Source organism: Sander vitreus, chromosome 24, assembly GCF_031162955.1.
Source record: "Sander vitreus isolate 19-12246 chromosome 24, sanVit1, whole genome shotgun sequence".
Taxonomy (NCBI): Eukaryota; Metazoa; Chordata; class Actinopteri; order Perciformes; family Percidae; genus Sander; species Sander vitreus.
This window is the reverse complement of record NC_135878.1, coordinates 10,316,036-10,336,165: the sequence shown is the minus strand read 5'-3', so window position 1 is coordinate 10,336,165 and position 20,130 is coordinate 10,316,036. Positions and strand designations below refer to the sequence as shown.

Sequence of the window (20,130 nt, the reverse complement as noted above, 5' to 3'; positions counted from 1 at the left end):
TTTGATGAGAGTTGTTTAATGTTGGTTCGGCTCAGACCAAAAGCCCATGATGGCATAACAACAAGACAATATTTGGGTCATTCTTGTTTGACTAGAAGGTATCCAGGGGACGATTTCTTTCTCTTTTTTTCTTCCAACGAGGACCCTCAAGGTGTTTCAGCAGCTAATGAGATGGAGACATTGAAATATTTTGGAGTTTTTAACTGTGTGGGTGTTATTAAAGAAACAAATGTAGTATAACCATGTAAGAAGAGCTAAATCTGCATGAAATATACACTCTGTATGTAAATTCATACGCAGATGTTGTGCCATAATCCAAGGGAAGGCCCAGGTCAAGTCAAATTTGATAATCACCATGCAAATAAGAGCCAAATCAAACATCAGGCTGTGCTATTATAAATCTACAGCACAATCAAAGATTCAGCACTAAATCTACTCCATCCCACCATGAAAGTTTTTTTTTTTTTAATAGATACATTTGTTTCAATACTTCCAGAACAGCTACAGTTGTGTCATTTATTTGACTCTCTTTCTCTTTGCTTCCGCTGCAGTTCAATCGCTGCATCACCTCCCAGCTGATCAAATGGTTCAGCAACTTCAGGGAGTTCTACTACATCCAGATGGAGAAGTTTGCCCGGCAGTCCATCAACGAGGGTGTGACCGCCTCAGAGGAGCTGGTGGTGGGCCGCGATGCCGAGCTCTTCAGGGCGCTCAACATGCACTACAACAAGGCCAACGACTTTGAGGTAAGCTGCAGTCGTAGTGTCAAAATCGAACTCCAGCGTTTACATTTAAACTGAAGGGGGTATCGGTATACGGTCTGGATCAACAGAAGTACATTTCCAGGATAGTTGCCTGGGCTTATGGTAGCTTATGTTACTGTATTATGTGAACAGTTAACTTCATTTAATATTTGATATGGCGTTTTCTTTTGCGGGGTGCAAACCTTCCACCAAAATTTTTGATTGGTTTAAAAAGAAACGCAAACTACTCAGAATGGGCTTTTTTTTCCTCCTATCCTAGAATGTATGTGTGGTGCCAGACCTTTCTTCACAGCGCTGTGGAGCAACGTCTGGCAACGTGAGACTAATGCTTAAATAACCCTAAACTCTTTCAAAACTAGTAACGTTAAAAATTAATGAAGACTCCCATCATTAACAAACTGTTCCTAGTTCACTTTTCAAACTCGTTTAAAACTGGATTCAGCACAAGTCTCTCAAACACTCACACAAACGTCCTCTACCAAGTCAGCTGTTCAGAGCGCAACAGTCACCTCACAATTCTGCTGAGGTGTGGATGTCGCAGTATGTGTGTGTGTGTGTGTGTGTGTGTGTGTGTGTGTACGTTTGTGTGTGTTCGATGAGGCGAAAGAGGACGTCGCTCGAGGCGCGGGTGTCCTTGTCAAAGCGATTTTCAGAAGTCACATTCCCCCCCTCACTTTTTCTCTCCCAATATTGGTCTAAGGGGACCTGAGGGCCCTTAAACTATTCAACGTAACATCAGCAGCATTTAGATATCCATTAGCACACACATCTCACTGCTGACACACACAAACTTCTTTTTTTTTTGCTTAAGGAGAGAAACGTTAAAGCTTAGTGGGAGCTTAAATGCATAAAGAGTTAGATTAGATTAGACAAAAATGATGTTTGAGGAATGAACAGCAAATACTTTGCATGCTTTGCATAACAAGAGTCAGGTAGCTTTTCACAGGTGTGTATGTAAAGAGCCTGTACAGGAAACAGACACGCACATGCAAAACATGTGTTTACTTTGGCCTTTAGTGGGGTTACTTTTAGGGAGTATAGGGTTCATATTGGGGTCAGGAGTTTGAGAACCATAACAACCACATACCCATATACTTTAAATTAGTGTCGACAAATCTTAAAAGCATACCATACGTTTTTTAAAGTGATTTCCCAAACCTCCATTAGTGTCATTTCAGTGCAGTATGAAAATCAACTTAAAGACACTTGAAACCAGAAACTGTGACAGGCAAACCATTACATGAACATTTAGCTGCCTGTATTTTTGTGATACGTAGTTAGAATAGTTTCAGCTCTACCTTCAGGTAGTGGTCTTCAAAGGTCCAAAACCTCAGCATTTTCTAAAAGAAAGACACTCCAATCCAAAAAAGGACTCGGTCTGAGAATAATTCGACCCAAATCCAAACGTGGTTGACCTGAACAGATCCAAATAGAGAGGAAATACCAACACCAGCAGCACAAAAACACATGTTTCTCCTGCAATGGGGTATACGCTTTTTTTATACAGTCTATGGGTATAAGACACATTAACCCACAGACTCGAGACTCACAGGAACAACATGGGACCCAACCAGGACCCAATTCTTAACTCAAGTCTGGTTGTTACAGTACTTGCTGAGACCAGACTCATGAAGGCCTCTACCTTCAAGTCTTTGCACGTCCTGAGATGAATGGAAACTGAAATCAATAATAATAAAGACTTGTAGTTAAGGGCCTAATTCGCTGTCCTCTAACGTATAATTGTAATCAGTAGAGATGCTGATAAGGACATCAGTAAAACAACATGTGTGTCCTTTGTGCAATAAAGTGTGTTTGCAAAGGTAGGTATACATTTTCTTCCCGTACTTTGTCCCCTTCCCTGTCTGCTTCCTTCTCTTCCTTCACCTCCCTCCTTCCATCCCTCTATCCTTTCGTCCGCCCGCCCTAAGGGGAACATTACCGGCTAGGGACTCTCTCTCTCTCTCTCTCTCTCGCGCTCTCTCGCTCTCTCTCTCTCTCTCTCTCTCTCTCTCTCTCTCTCTCTCTCTCTCTCTCTCTCTCTCTCTCGCTCGCTCTCTCTCTCGCTCGCTCTCTCTCTCTCTCGCTCCGTCAAACTCAGAGGCGTGAAACTGGAACCACAGCCGATTCAGCAAGTCTCCCGACACACACACACACACACACACACACACACACACACCTTCTCATTTTGCCAAATTTAGCATCATCAGAGTTCCACCTTGGTTTGTCCCCCATCACACCCACCTCCTCTCATCCCTTCCTTCCTCTTCTTTTTGCTCTTTCCTTGCTCCCTTCTCCTTCCTCCCACCCTTCCTGCTAAGTCTGTCCTCTGTCAATATGCTCTCTTCGTCACCTCCTCTCCTTATCCTCTTCTCCTCCTGTCCCTCTTTCATTTAGCTTTGTCCCCTCCTCCCTCTCTGTCCCCTGCTGCTTTCCCCTTCTCTCATTTTGTCCTTTTCTCTTTCAGTCCGCCACTCTTCTTTCCCTTTCTCCTTCATCCCATTCTTAACTCCTCCTGACTCGCATCTCTTGCCTCTCTTTTCCTCTCCCCTCCGTCTCGAAATGCTTTTATTTGTCTCTTGATCTACTGTCATCCTCTTCTCATCTTTATGCCCGCTTTTATTCCTCCTACAAAAATCAGCTATTTGTCAAATGACCTGCCAAAGGAAGGCCTTGAAAGGTTAAATAATTTGCATTTATTATGTTTTTCTTGTTAAAAAATAACTTAATCTTTGTCAACACTGTCTACATGGTGGAATAAGAAAATGTTCTTTGGTTTGATGGGTTGAAAAAAAGGCTTGTGTCATTAGTTAATGTACATGGCCAGCATTTTAAATAGTCATTGTAGATTATTACTGTGGAAAGGTGAGTGTAATTTGCCGGGAGATTGCGTGTGTGTGTGTGTGTGTGTGTGTGTGTGTGTTGTCTTTCAAAGTTGGCGTAAACAGGCCCCAGTAATTATAGCAGCTTCATTAATTACCTCCTCCTCTCCTCTCCAGCCACATTCTTTCAACTCTTCTTTCTTGTTTACCCCGCTCTCTCTCTCCATCCTTACTGTCTCCTCTCTCCTTCATCCCATCCCCTCTTCCCCCACCCCCCGTCACTGCAACAATGTTGTCCTAATTGCAGCTCTGCCCACAAACTAATGAGGAAGGCAAAGAAAGGAAGGAGGCTGGAGAATGGGAAAGGAAATGGGGAATAGTCTCATCTTCAAAAAAAAAAGAAAGAGGGAAAACAAAAAGAGACAGAGAGAGATTTTCTTTGCCAGGACACTCAGGGAAAGGTGTCAGCTTCTACCTTCTGCCAAGAGGAAGGGAAACGTTTCCTCTTTTTCTTTTTTATATTGAGAACAGATTGCAGCATTGGGCATGGCACTCTTAACTTGTGAGTGTGTGTGTGTGTGTGTGTGTGTGTGTGTGTGTGTGTGTGTATGTGCGTTAAAGTTTTGGTGCGATTACAGTGGTGACTTAGACATGCCAGAGCACATGCACACTCGGCCGATCCCACACACAAAACGCACAACCTAAAGATGAATGTGAAGTGGAAGGATAGAGGCAGAGAGCATAGAAAGGGATGCAGTTGTCATATGTCGGTGTGTGTGTGTGCGTGTGTGTGTGTGTGTGTGTGTGTGTGTGTGTGTGTGTGTGTGTCGGCTGAAGAGGGACAATGAGACGTTTTTAGGAAGCCTTCTAGAGGACGTTCTCAGCTTTCCAGTTCAAGGATCCTCGCTGCCTCTGTCAGCACCAAACGATGGCACAGCTGCGCCTCTAACATTTACACACATATGCTCACACACACACATACTTCTCGCACAGATACTGATTTGTGCTCATCTGAAAGAGCAGAGCAGAGATACCCTGCCTTGAAAGGTGGGTGTGGCTGCTACCAAAATTTGCCCTTTGACTTTGAACGACAGACACACACACACACACACACACACACACACACACACACACCTGGAGGCCACAGAGTGGTCACACACTCACATTTCAGGGCTATCTGGTTTCATAAGCTGCACACTTTATCAAAGGCTAAACTTCTCATGGCTTTCTCCACCTTTTCAGATTCTTTGTCATCCTTTTTCTCTCCTTATTCATCTATTCTCTCATCTTATCCGCTTCCTCTTCATACGAGTCCATTGAAAAAAAACGGGCCAAGCTAGTCTCTCAGTAATCGATTCTCAAAGTGGGCTTTCTGTCAGATTCTTGCTTGGCATAGAAAAAGCTCTGCAGCTTCAAATAAATGCCTTGGTGCTGAAATTTGGGTTTCGGTATTTGGTATTTTGTTTTTTTTATTATGCCCAATGCTGATAGGCTGTTTTTCATCATTTGGGTAATCAGTCGACACACACCAAAATATTAAATATTCATCCGTCTCAACCATTAGCCTTAAGTTTATTTTATTTTTTTCTCCTGGTGTCTCGTCTGTCTTTCTGTTGTCCTCGCCTTTTTATGTCTTCTATTTGTAACCTACCCAGAAGGCGCGCGCACACACACACACACACACACACACACACACACTACACCTGTCTCCCTCATTCGGAGCGTAGAGCTTCGGGCAATTACTACATCTTACAGGGTTCATGCAATGTTGTATTTTGAAGCCTTTTACTACTAGAGACACCAGCTTTTTGTGTCTTTAATTTGACTATTTATACCAAGTATTTAATGTTCCCCTTAAAATACACCTGAAACTGAATTTTAGACTGCCACGGCACAACAAAACTCTCCAAAATTAAAATACAAATCATTCATGTGTCTCAGCGGAATCAGTTCAGATTAAGGGATTCCCATAAACAACCAGTGTAGAACTAATGACTTCTACTATAATTATGCAGTAAAACTGCTTCATATCAATTTGACCAGACTTAGATGCGACCTGGTCTCCTACAAAATGTGTTTTTGTGCTCCTAATTTGCTTTGCCAAATACATTTCATGTATTTGTAGGTCAAGGTGGGTGGACGAACCTACAAAGCTTGAGGTTTTGACACTGTAGACAGGGATTTGCATCCTGCGACATATTGTTGGCTACAGGCTCCTGAAACACTTGGTTAACATTACTGTAAGAAAAGATCCTGGTTTTGCTCACATGTTAAATCTTAAATCTTAAAGGTCAGCATCTTTTCAACCAAGACGTCAATCTTTCACTAACCTTAACCAAGAGCTCTCAATTGCCCAAACAGAACCAAAAAAAGTTATTTGTGCTTTAGTTGCCAGGAGTATAAACATACTTTTTTTTTTTTTTAAACAAGGTTGAATACACATTCTTTGTTGCTGTCACTTAATATCATTAAGCAAGTATAAGCACTGAGTAACAAAGTCTTCCTCACTGTCTCTGTCTCTCTGTTGCTGCTTGACAGAGAGCGGTATGGTACAGACAATGCCACCTGCCAGTTTCTGTCACTATAAATATAGCTATCTGCTTGCAATGTGTATGTGTGTGTGTGTGTGTGTGTGTGTGTGTGTGTGTGTGTGTGTGTGTGTGTGTGTGTGTGTGTGTGTGAGAGAGGGAGAGTGTGTGTCTTAGTATTCCAGTTGAGAAGAAGAAGGCATCATCTTTGTCACTGAGACTGATTGGAGTCACGAGGAGGTGGTGTGTGTGTGTGTGTGTGTGTGTGTGTGTGTGGGTGGGTGCGTGCGCGTGCATGTGTGCCTAGTCTTCCTGTATGTGTGTGTGAATATGAGTGTGTGTGTTGTGCATGCAGTGATTCCCTTCCCCTGCCCCAGCTGTCTCCTTAGCTTTAACAATAGGCCTGGTAACAAAGACGTGGCCTTCAGCCTCTGTCATGTGATACTAGTGGTCTGCAGCCTCTCAGTCAGATGACCCAGGCTATTGTCCTCTATGGGTGACACACACACACACACACATATACACACACACACACACACAGAACGTACGCACCAATTCCAAGGAAGCACAGCACGTGCATGAACGGACACGCGCAAACTGCAGCGTGCTGAGATACGAAGACGTGCACATAAATGGTTGAACACAAAAAGAGCACACACTTATGAGATAGTGAGTACAGACACACACAGACGCAATCTCAGGACGCAGACCCTTCCTCTCAGTCACATGAAGTCTGAACAAAGAGAAACTTTATTGCCATTGTCCTGGTGACAGTGAGATCAGTGACTGATTGACAAAAGAGCAGCAGAGAAAGGAAACATATTGCTGATGTCCTGGAGGAACCCCTAGTCTCCACTTGTACCTTTATTTTCACACTTTACTGTAAATGGCAGCTGGCAAAGGCTTTGTGATAGAGAGAAGGATTTATTTACCATATACAGCTGATTATTTCCAAGTTGTTTCCTGCTTTGCTTTGGAATGGCTGCTATCTGCCTGGTGCAAAAAAGGGTGACTCTGTCAAAGAGCACCTTACAGCAGGTCTGTACTATTCATGTGCAGCAGGAACTGCTCCCCTATACCTGAACAACTAGAGTTAAAACAACGTTGAGCAAGGCACTGAATCCCTAACCAGAGCGGTGTTTAACTCTTTTGGGGCAAGTCAAAGTCAAGTATCAAGTCAAAGCCAACGCAACTGTCAGGTCAAGTGTCAAATGCCTGAGTGCGAGTCCAACTCATAAGTCACTTTGCAAGTCTGTCAGGTTTCTGAATGATGACAAAATGAACATACAATAAACATTTTCTTTTCAAAGCTGTGTTATTCTTTTTGGAAAGCTAAGACCAAGTCCTTTCTTTGGCCTTATGATTAAATATTCAAGGTGGTGTCATCATCTTATTTATTTTTTACTTTATTTTGATGTTCCTGGATTTTACCTTGTCAAAACTGACAAAAAGACTTGAATGACTGAAAGTCAAGTGTGAAGTCCTAATTTTTTTAAGGCTCTGACACACCAACCCGAGTCTGTTCGGCGTGTTTCGTGCCATCGTCAATCGGAGGAGCCGAAGGCATCCATTTTGGCCAATTTGACTTGTTGAATCTGCAAGTGGGCAGTCAGACTCAATGACCAATCTGATTGGTGGAGTGCTAGCCCTTGACTAGCGAATCGGTGCTTCTTCCACAAGAAGAAGCCTGAGAGCTGATAACGCCAGTATCTTACTAGCCATCGTATTTTCTTCCGTTCAGCGAGTAATGACAACAACGATCATTCTTAACTACTATCAACACTCTCTGATGAAACAATGACTGACGACAGCGTGCTCTGTGTTTACTAGGTCTAGAGCAGGGGTCACCAACCTTTTTGAAAATGAGAGCTACTTCATGGGCACCGAGTCATACGAAGGGCTACCAGTTTGATACACTCTTCTGAAATAACAAATTTGCTCAGTTTGCCTTTAGTTATATATGATTATTAATGATTAATGATAGTCATCTATGTGAAGACACTGATCACGTTAATGATTTCTCATTATCAATAATTATCAACAATGACTTAACAAGGTGGGAAACAGATAATATCAATGTTCAATTTTCATTTTTAGAACAGGCCTGAGGGCTACTCATGTGGTCCTTGGGGGCTACCTGTTGCCTGCGGGCACTGTGTTGGTGACCCCTGGTCTAGAGAGATGTCCCGTCATTTCCGGGATTCATTTCTTGGGCGACAATACAGATTAGCCCTGCTGTTATGGAGACGTATTACGTCTCGCACATGCGCAGAACGTACGCTTAAGTCGGCGTCGCTTCGGTGTGTTCCGAGGCACTTCTTTGAGAGACGGGAGCCGACTGATCAGTCAGACTGCCTTTTCTGCCGATGCTTGGCCGTCAGGTTGGTGTGTCAGAGCCTTTAGTCTGACTTGAGTTAGTCTTGCTTTGCCAGACCATCCTCCACAGCGCAACGGAGGAGGGTCTGGCTAGTCCTGCGGCACCGGAGCAATCCCGGAAGTGGAAAGTCGTGGTATAGACTAAACTTGAGTCCACCGCTAGAACTGCAGCTCAGCCCCCGACCACTAAAGCAGGAGAAGCTTGTGGTCCACAATTGTGCATGAAAAAGCACACCATTTTACAAAGTCTATCACACTTACATTATCCTAGATCAGCCAGTAAGTAAGTAGTAAGCCAGACCTGATAGCAGGGAAAGAGAGGGAGAGCGAGAGAGAAGAGGAGGAAAAAGGAAGCAGATGCTTGTGTGTTGGCACAAAAATCATATGTCCACTCAGTCACACACACACACACACACACAAACAGAAGGAGCAGCGCATTAGACTTCCAGCATTGTCTCGATGATAGAAAAATACATCTGACCAACAGCAAAGTGGAACTCTAAGGCCACAGAGCGAATGAATGGCAACAAAATGCTGTGTGGAGCAAAGAGCATAATCTTGCAGCAAGATTAGAAAGATGGTTTAAAAAGGGACAAACAAGCTGAAAAATGTATCAATGATCACGCTTAACAACACGCTAAACCATTGTACACACACACAGTAAACATTGCCAACGTCTCCGACGCTAATGGAGGGAAGTAGAAAGACTGAGTAAAATAGAGAAGGAACAACACACCCACACACACACACACACACACACACACATACACACGCACAAATACAGTCTCCTTCTGTTTGTACACCTTGAGAATCTAACATAGCGGTGTTTGCACAGTGATTTCTTAAGAGCCTGGAGTGTGTGTGTTTCCTTTTGTGCAAGACGGCGGGTGAGGATGGAAAGGAAACAGAGGGATGGGTGGAAAGACGTATGGAGAGGTGAACAGAGTCAACTGAGGACACGCACACAGCCCAGACGTCTCCATCAGTCTCATGTTGCCAGCGTGAAGAGGAAAAGTAGTAATACATGCAGGAGACAGCGGAGGGGCTTATATTCACGAGAGAGGAGAGGAGGCAGGAAGTGAGGAAGGAGGGAGGTGGGGATGGGATGAGAGAGGGTAAATGAGTAACCTGTGTTGGATAGAAAAGAAGAGAAGGTGAAGCAGAGGTTGCTTGTGGAGGTGAAGGGAGAAGGCTTAAGGGTGCAAAGGAATAAAAGAAGGCTAAGAGGAGGTTTAACAAGAAAAGCCACTATTGATCAGTGACCTCGCACAGCAAAAACATATAGTTTAGTTAAATACGTTGCCCTAAAACATGGAAGAACCAGTTTTGTTGTAGTTCCACTAAAAACACAACGTGCTTTAAGGATCTTATGTCATTATCTTAAAACGTCAGTGTTTTCCCTTTAAGATATTGACACGTGTACTGTATTTCTAGAAAGAAGCTGCATTGCTGGAATTAGTTCACCCAAAGCTGAATGGGAGACAGCCTCTCATTGCAGTAAAGGAATTGGTAGAATTTGATTTTGGTACAGAATGAACAGTGCACACACACACACACACACACACATTAATATCACATTAGAGAAGATGATCAGCACGCATCTTGTGTGAGTGACTGAATGTGCTGTCGTGACACGCTGTCTGGATAAATAAAGGGAGGATACTCTCCATGAAAAGTATTCTCTGGGTGATGACGGCTTATGTTCCACATGAGTGTGTAACTTAAGTCTATGTTAAGTTTTTATTTTTCTATTTTGGATGTGTTAAAATGGGGCAGTGTATTCATAAAAAAGTAACCTACTTATAAAGGGCTCTCCTTTATTCTAAAAATACGTTTTAGTGCAACACTGCCCTTTTGTGCTCGTGGTCTGCACTGTAAGAAATGACTAAATTAGCAAAGCAGACGTCACTGTTGCTAAGTGCTTATGGCTGTGCTGTTGCTGCACTTAAGGTTTTCTAGTGATGGTTTGAGTTTCTGCAGGTGGCGATCTTTTGTCTTTGTAATGCTCATTCTTCCTCTGTGTATTGCAAACAAGCAGCTGCTACTGTTGTTACTAGAGTCGTAGAATACACAAGATTGTTTTTTTCCAGGAAAAGGGCAAAAACTACAATATTTTGAGCTGCAAATCCCGTGAAAGATCTGTAGCAACATTGAGCGGTTAAATTCATATGTATATTCATGAAATAGTTTTTTTTACAGTAATTGTGGTTTAATATATTAACACAACAGTGCACAGAGAACTTTTCACTTCAAATACCTTAAAAAAAAGGTGTGATGAGCTTGCTTGCGATGTATAATAAACACGGACAGTAACAGGAAGTTTATGATTTCTCAAACAACTACATTTCACAGAGTTGATGGACAGAGGAGGAGGAGGGTGAAGGGAGAGTGAGGATGAGTGAAAGGAAAGAGACTAGGAAAAAAAAAAAAAAGAGGAAGGGAGGGCGTCCCAGTAGGCCTCTTTGTTGGGCCGCGATGTAGAGATTTACAGGCTCTTGTCCTATGTGTGTGTGCTGTGCGTCTGTGTGTGTGTGTGTGTGTGTGTGTGTGTGTGTGTGTGTGTGTGTGTGAAGAGAAAGTAATTGAGCCTCCCTTCATCCAATATTTACCCACCAAACCGGAGCAATCATGCGAATTATGTTTACTGGGAACCAAGTGTCTTTCTTCCTCTCTATCTTTCTTTCTCTTTCTCACTTACCCCATTCCTTGCTTGCTCTCTCTCTCTCCTGGCCACTAGACGCAATATCGAGATCCAAGCCAGGAGTAAATCACACACAAACACACACACACACACACACACACACACACACACATGACAAGAGCCTGTAAATCTCTACATCGCTGCACAACAAAGAGGCCTACTGGGACGCCCTCCCTTCCTCTTTTTTCCTCGTGTCTTTCCTTTCTCTCATCCTCACTCTCCCTCCTCTGTCCGTCATCTCTTGGAACACATACACACATGGGGGGAAACAGGCCCATCTGTATTGATGATAGCCTAATTTAGATCTCTTTACTGGACTGATTAACGACGGCCAGACAATTCTGGGCATCTGGACCCAAGTGTGTGTGTGTGTGTGTGTGTGTGTGTGTGTGTGTGTGTGTGTGTGTGTGTGTGTGTTTGTCCAGTTGAGCTGATACCAAACACACAATATCCTCCCTGCTTCATTTCATTCTTTCTGCTTGTGTTTCCTCCTACCTCTCTGTGAATCAGCGGTGTCCTTTTTCTCTCCCCGTCGTCGTCTTGTTTCAGCACTTTGAGTCATCTCACCACTGCGATGATGACGCACGCCGCCCTGAAACATTTTAAAAACACACCAATCATCATGCTGAACAAGGCAGTGCCAGAGCTGCAACACAGAAACGCTAAGGCCGGGGCACTTCTAGGTCAAAGTCACTGTGCGTGGAGTTTTTTAAAAAAAATTGTTTTTGTTTTTGTTTTGTTTTTTTACAGCTCTTTGCGTTTGATATCTCAATTGCACACAGCCAAAGCAGAGTCAAGGGAATTTGCTAAAGACCAACATTCAGTCAGATTTTGTAGCCACACCCCTGCATGTTAGGTGTTAATGAAGATCACTCAATATCAAGCAAGGAGGTAAAAAAAAGAAAAAGAGTTCTGGGAAGATGTTAGAGTGGATTTGCCTTTTTGTTTTTTAAGATAAGAGGAAATTTGAACAACTTAAAGATGAAGAGATGTAATCCAGAAGGGAGAGGACGCCGCAAAGGCACATTCATATTCAAGATCAAGCTCAGGTTTCAACTTTTATTTGTCCCAGTGGGCAGATTCAGCAACTATTAAGAACAAATGAAACAAAAAAGGTTTAGCCTAAAATATGTTGGCACCTGCTGAGGTTTAATGATTAAACCCTTGCTTATTTTTTTAAACTTTTATTAAGAAGGATAATAATTCCCATTCGTTACAACTGGGGTCATATTTTTGTTATAGTCATGGCCATCATTCCTATCTCTAATAATAACACTGTACTCGCCAAGTCAATTGATGAGTTCTCAAATGCAGTAAAAAGGAGACCGATGGGAAGAAATAGGAGCAGTCAGACAATCTGATCTTTAAACTGGAAGAACTGTTTGTTGTAAACATTCATCACAGTTTATGGACCGACTTATCGAGCTTGCGGTAGTTGCAATGAGGGATTGACTCTGACATTTTCAAAACGCTCCCGTTTCGGTTTTACCTCCAAATGAAGTGGTTTAGGTGATCTGCCATGTTTACAACCACTTTTGCTTACCCTGTTGGACTTTGTTATAGCGACTTTGCCATGTTCCCAGATGCAAGCAATCACTCTGGTGTGTACGATGTGACCATAACTGACAGGAAAAAACTGGCAAAACTACAAAATTAAAAACTGTAACCTTTCCGTCTAAAATCTACCATGTCTGCATCGGCGTACATATCACCTACTAAGTTGAATCTTTGTGTGTGTGTGTGTGTGTGTGTGTGTGTGTGTAAGAAAGAGCATGTGTGTCTGTGTGTGTACAGTAGTGTCTGTAGCAAGACAGTGACAGAGGGCCTCATTGAAATAACTGTGGTCTCAAGGGGCCAGCTAAAAAGAGAGAGAGTGTAGGTGAGGGTAGACTAGGGTAGAGTTTATGAGAGTCCAGGGAATCATTTAGGGTGTGTGTGTGCGTGTGCGTGTGTGTGTGTGTGTGTGTGTGTGTGTGTGTGTGTGTGAGGGGTGATTCATCCGTTCTTGTGGCGACTAACCTTGGCATGTCCTGCCACGCATGACGGTGTTACACCCAGACGGCACTCTGTCGTCCTCTAGGTGTGTGTGAGAGTTTGTTGGGGTGTATAGGAGCATGCACCTCGTCTGGAAGAGTCAGTCTCCCGCGTGTGTGTGTTTGCGTGCGTGTGTGTGTGCATCTGCATGCAAGAAAAAGAGACAAAGAAAAAAAAGAGAGGGGGGAGAGAATCCTAGTCAGGTTGTTTAGTGTCTTTGTATGATCTTGCCCCCGGGAGAAAAGGGCAGAGAAAAAAGAATGAAAAATGTGTGTATGTGTGCCGTTGTTCTGCTGCTGTCCAACACTTCTATGAGCACACACACAGCATTAAAACCTACACACACACACACACACACACACACACACACACACACACACACACACACACACACACACACACACACACACACTTTGTGATGACAGTACATTTATGCATGTGGAAAGGACAATTGGATCCCTGCAATCTCTTCGTTCTTGTTTAAACTACTACACCCACACACACACACACAAACAAACCCACACACACACACACAGTGACAGATCACAGACAACTGTTCACCTGCCATTGTCAAGGACTGAGTGTGTCATCTGTCATGTGTGAGTGTGTGCATAAGGAACGCTCGACACCAAACACACACACAGCTGGGGGCTTTTAAGAAAGGGGAAGTACATTTAGGGGAAGTTGACAGCTGAAGAAGAACTTGGTACAGGAATAGTAATATATGGACACCTGAAACACACGCACACTTATAACCTAATTCTTGACTAAACACTTTTCTAAAAGCAATCTGTATTTGAAGAGGTTTGCATTTCAATTGTGATTTTAGATGGGGATGTCTCCTGGAGGTCTTTTTTTGACAGGATATTGTCTTTCAATGACCATGGCACATACTGTATGGGTGTAGTGTTCAGGTGTCCAAAAACCTTTGAACATATCATTCCCTCAAGGTACTTTCTACTATGTGTATGTACTCCACCTACACATGCTCGAATACAGAAGTAACACAGTTCTGTATTTTTAGCGTAAATACTGTATTGTAGCTTTGAACGTAGGACAAGAAAGGGAATGTTGATTGAAGGGAGGTTATTTTTTCAGTTCAAACAATCAGTCAAGTGGGCATAAAATGATTTCCTTTTTCTTTCTACCTCCTTTGCTCTTCCTTTGCCCACTTCCTTTTCCCCTTTTTCTCCTTCAGGTTCCTGAACGATTTCTGGAGGTGTCCCAGGTGACTTTGCGCGAGTTCTTCAACGCCATCGTGGCTGGAAAGGACGCAGACCCGTCCTGGAAGAAGGCCATCTACAAGGTGATCTGCAAACTAGACAGCGAGGTTCCCGATGTCTTCAAATCCCCCAACTGTCTACAAGAACTCCTCCATGACTGACTAGGGCGAGGAAGGAAACACAGCGAGTAAGACAAACCTCCGAGGACCGTGAGAAGACTGTAAGAAAGTTAGGTTGAGGCCTTCAGTAAAAATGCGTTTTGATGTTCATGACGCGATGCTTCTGGAGAGGTTTTTTGGTGGTTGTTTTTTAGTCAGCCCAACATTTAAAACACAAGCCTGCCCTCAAAATGTTTTATACAGAAAAAAAAACAAATAGTTCTCTTGAATGAGGTAGCGGGCTCAAGAGTCAGACAATACTGAAATTAAGATATTGTGTTGAGACTTTTACCAATTAAAAGCAAAGCAGTGGGAATCCTTGCACTTACAAAAAAGCTCCTCGTTGCCGAAAACCCCATCTTCTCTTTCTCCGCCACCTCGTCCGAGCTCGCTCTTCGTCCTTCTCTGGAAGAACAAAGGTATGAGGAAGATGATGGATCAATCTTCAGCTTGGGGTGGGGAGCAAACTAAATATAAAGAATATAATATATAAAGAAAAACTTTTTATTGTGGATGTTTTTGAGTTACATGGACATTTTTGGAGAAAAAAAAAAAAAAAAGGTGATGTTTCTGCATTTTTTTTCTTCTTTGTATAAGCGTACAGCCTCTTCACTATAAACCCTCAGTCAATCGCATAGATACCCATGCACACACAACCACAAACACACACCTCTTGAATAGGATCGCACAGTAGCATTCCCAAATCCTCACCTGAACCCAGACAAACTGGACATGGATACACTTAGTTGTTGTTTATTTCCCTTCTTTTTTTCCCCTCCTCTTTTTATTACTCGCTCTTTTTACTGTACCGAGACGTACTGGGTGTTTGTTCTGACTGTGGCTCTCCCTGCCACACCCTTCCCACATTGCCCCTCTTGGCTCATGTTGCATTCAGGCACCCAGAGCATCGAAGACAAAACCCCTTCTTTTATATATATATCTCTGAGATCTAGAGACTATGAGTCCCGTTTTTACAATATCAGAAAAATAGGTCATTCAGACATTAGACAAACTGTATGTGCATTTTATTTTAAGCCGTCATGAATCAGATTGAGACGTTAACCTCAGTTACCACAATTATTTCACTAAATTACTACAGCCTGACCAACATGATACATGCTGATATTGACACGAGAATGGCCCCCTTTTTTTCGTTGTTTTTACTTACAGACATTTTTTTAATTAAAATGTTGTTATGTATGATATGTGACAAAGTTTTGTACTGACAAGGTCAGTAATTTCAGTGATTTCTGGTGGACAAACTATGTAACAGTGACACTGTTTCTCATTCAACATCTGACAGAGAAATACATCTGTGATAGGCTAATACTGTATCTGGTCCAACTACTACTGGTTTATTTATAATATTTTCAATATATAGCACTGATGCTGGATACATTCAGGACACATTGTGGACATGTTAGTGCTGTAACAATTTTGGTATTCATTTCTTTTTTTATATAATCTGTGTTGGATGCTTCATTTGTTTCTCAGAACATTCAAAATCCTAATCTGAAGAAAAAGAAAAAAGAAAAAAAAAAAAATATCACATTTACATCAATTTGTGATTTCATGCGAAGTGGATTCACTGTATTGTAAATCATTGTTGTAAACGTATTTGAATCATCATTTTGTAACAATGACCAGGAACCAAACCATTCATTCCAGTTCCATGTGCTTCGTAGATCCCTTTCTAAGCAGCACGTCATTCCCACATGATACAACACACAAGAATCATTCTTCATGGTGCTCTGGGACAGGCTAACCTTTGGCAATACACAAGTACTGACTGGACTCAAACACTTGCACAGAGGATTTTAGCACTCAAAACACTGGCGACTAACCGTGGTACAATCAGCCGTTCTTAAAATTAAGCTCATACATTCAGAGGTGTCAAAATGTCTCATTTTAACCCTGTTTCGTGCTGAGAACCTTGAAACTGGAAGTCACCTTGAGTTACCAAACCACTATTGGAAAAAATAGATCTTTCTCTTTGCTCTGGGTGGCACAGACGGGCAGCTGCCCCGGCCAGGTCATGTGTGTGAAGTGTTTAAGGTTTTAACAGCAGTAAACAAAAAGACATAGGACAAAATGCTGATATTTGTAGCTTGTATAGATGTAATAATGACTCTGATCACTCTGATATTGTTATTATTTATAATTGAAATAATTATTCCAATTAATGTTATTCTGATGATTATTATTAATGCTTGCTACAGATTTGACCAGTGGTTTACTCATTGTTTATCCATTACACTGCAACACGAAATAAATTATTCTTTGAAAAAGGAACTGTGTAATTGTACTTTTCTTTTCTATTTGCGCTCAGCAGAGGTGTAGAGGGCGTTGACCGTTTGCATGTGCCTGCCCACACACACCAAATCGCCATCAACGCAAGCAGTAACTAGGCAACATGATGGCCACTTTAACTCTGTTCATGCCCTCCCTCGCTCCCTCTCTCCCTCTCACTCTCTCTTGATTCTGTATAGGGGACATGTGATCCCTTGTTGTTGTTGCTGATGAATTGAAAAGAGGAGCGCTGTGTGATTATTGTCAGCACAAAAGCCTCAAAAAGCTGCTGACGCCTAGATTAGCCAGTACAAAGAGGCAGGGGCAGACACACACACAAAAAGACATAGGTGCAGACTCACACTCGTACACACACAAAGGCACAAGGCCTGTCTGCCCTTGTTGCCCTACCATCCTTCTCACTCCTCTATCCGTCCTCTGTTCATCCTCTCTCACCCCTTATCGCTGACATTACTCCTCCTCTTCCCCTTTTTACCTCTCCTCCTTGCCTCCTTTCTCGTAGGTTTTATTTCTGTCCTCCTCTCCCACCACTTACCTCCCTAACACTCACAAACTCACACCATGCCCTCTGTGTGTTGGCGCCAAACACTAACTGGCATCACACAATGCCAGCCACCATCACCAGCATGGGATAAAGTGCCAGCACTCTCTTTTTTTTCCTTCTCTTTCTGTCACATACACAGAAATTGTAAAGAAAGAAAACAAGGTGTATAAAACAGAACACACTTCTGTGCTCAAGTTTAAATACACTCCCAACATTTATATACATCATTTGTATGTTATGATGCATATATTGCCAGAACTCCAATGAAGATAATGGCACAATAAACTGTTTATAGGTTTCTGCAAAATGACGGCTCCTGTAATTATCCAGCTCCCATGAAAGATTCAAATGAGAATGAGACAAAAATAGAGTGATAAGGAAGTTATTCACAAAATAATAGCATAAAAAAAACTGTCCACAGCCATACTAGCAGCTCTGTGAGGCTGATCATATGCACAGTACTACTTTGACCTTAATGCTAATGTCCTGATGTTTAGCAGGTATATTAACCATGTTTATTGTCTTAGTTTAGAGTGGTAACATTAGCTAATTAGCACTAAACACAAAGTACAGCTGAGGCTGATGGGAATGCCATTAGTTGTGCAGATATATTTGGTCATTAAAACTAAAGTACTGGACAAACTGAAATCTTCTCACATTATCTTAGATACAAATGTGTTCCATGTTAGGTACACAGACTTTAAATTTGGAAAACAGAGGTCACTAGTATTAGCCAATAACCTGACCTGAGGTATCAGAAGGAAAGTTGGATTGGTGCGTCCCTATAACACAGATTTTGACCGTCTCTTGCAAGTGTGACGCTTAATCGCTGGAGTGCCTCTTTAAGTCATTTAGGAAGTCTTTTAGACACCAGGGGAGGTAAAAAAAAACAACAAGATAATACTGCAGGGTATTATCAAAGTTTGTCACTAAGTGCTTTGAAGAAAACAAAAGGCAGCATTGTGATCATCTAGTGTGGCTATCTTATACTGCCAAAGCTTTTCATTAGAACAGGAGGGGCTGAACATGAGGCGGGGTCACTCTTTACTCTATATGATCACTCACACACACACACACACACACACACACACACACACACACACACACACACCCCGTCTGCCTGTGAAAGCACATCTGAGCAGCGCAACAATAAAACAGCTGTGTTTTTGTTGGCCTGCTGATTGTTTTATTGTCAATCACCCCGTCATATGCACAAACAAACATACTTGCACAGACACACTTATTGTCCACCGAGATGGCATGACAGTGATGCATTTTGGGTAATGGCCGCTATTATTATGGAGTAGGGAGAGTTTATTATCGAGAACAAAATCTCTCCTCAACATAATCCTAATAGCTCTAACTGTCTTCTCTGTGTTAACTGCAGCTAAAGTGGACTGTGGTGTGTGTGTGTGTGTGTGTGTGTGTGTGTGTGTGTATGTGTGTGTGAAAGAGTTAGTGTTTTTCACATCCACTGTCATATTGGTATATTGACACAATGGCCTGGGATGAGGCAGAAGCACAAATATATGTCTGGAGCTAAGAACAATGACAATGACAATACTAGCAACAACAGCCCGAGTTTACCATTGTAATTGCTATTTCATAACCTACTGACTACATTTTTTGGATATAACTTAGTTTTCAGCTTGTTGCTTTGCATAAAGTAAGTATTCAACTCATATGATAGTGGTTGTGAAAAGGAACTTCAAAGCCACTTGTTTCCAGACCGTCTTTTTGTGTTTTCCTCCTGGTATTTCTTCTCAGATTTTAGTGTGTAGGTTGAAACAAAATACTACCCCAAACATACCGTACCTTATGTTGATAGGGATGAACCTCATTTACAATGTCACAATTAATAGATTATGATTGTGTAAAAGTGTGAAATGTGCGTGGGTGCATGAGAAGACAAAGACAGGAGAGCAACTACCTGTATGTTATCCTGTTTGATCATCATGGTTGTAAAACACTGATTGTCATCAGTGAAAAGGAAATATTCATTATCTGTCTGCTCAGTTGCAAGATGACTCTCTGACTACATCTTGCATTGTGTAACTATTAACGGCTTTACTTAAAATTAGGGCTGTCAACATTAACACGTTAACGCATGTGATTAATCTAAAACAAATGAACGCGTTATTTTTTTTTTTAACGCAAAGTAGGAATTTGTATCAAGTTTGACCCCAACCTCCTTCCGTTATCGCAGCACGGATGGTTACGCTTTGTGTAGTCTCGCATTGCCAGACCTTCCTTTTGTTTGTTTATTAATATTAATATTCGAATATATAGATATATATACATATAGAGAGACATAGTGAGAGAAACAAATCGTTTCCCCTGTGTTTTCTGACCACGGTGGGAAATCTGTAGCGGGAAAAGTTAACCCTCTCCTTGATTTTACGTTGTTTATGGAGAAAGAGAACCAGGAAATGAGTCGGGAGAAATGCGCTACCAAGCCGCGGCCGGGCGACGTGTAGTTACATTTTGAAATGCGTGAAAAAGCCTCGGAATCTGAATTGAAAACAAGGTTTACAAGCAAGCACATTTACAAAAAAGAATGCCCATAACAGGTTCGAAATTTCGAATATCATTATTTTTTTAAATATTCAAATTATATTCGATTAACGAGGTTCGGAGTCAAAGCCCTAATATAGATTACGCTTTGCGTGATAT

General features: G+C 42.1%; 1 protein-coding gene across 1 annotated transcript in view; it reads left to right on the top strand.

Moving 5' to 3' along the window:
- Positions 1 to 16,681, top strand: part of LOC144512890 (prospero homeobox protein 1-like) — a 38,710-nt gene extending 22,029 nt beyond the window's left edge. Inside the window, exons 6-7 of the mRNA XM_078243858.1 lie at positions 552 to 746; positions 14,421 to 16,681. Coding sequence (XP_078099984.1) covers positions 552 to 746; positions 14,421 to 14,606 — 381 coding nt within the window. The 3' untranslated portion in view covers positions 14,607 to 16,681. The remainder of the gene's footprint in view (positions 1 to 551; positions 747 to 14,420) is intronic.
- The last annotated feature ends 3,449 nt before the right edge of the window (positions 16,682 to 20,130 follow it).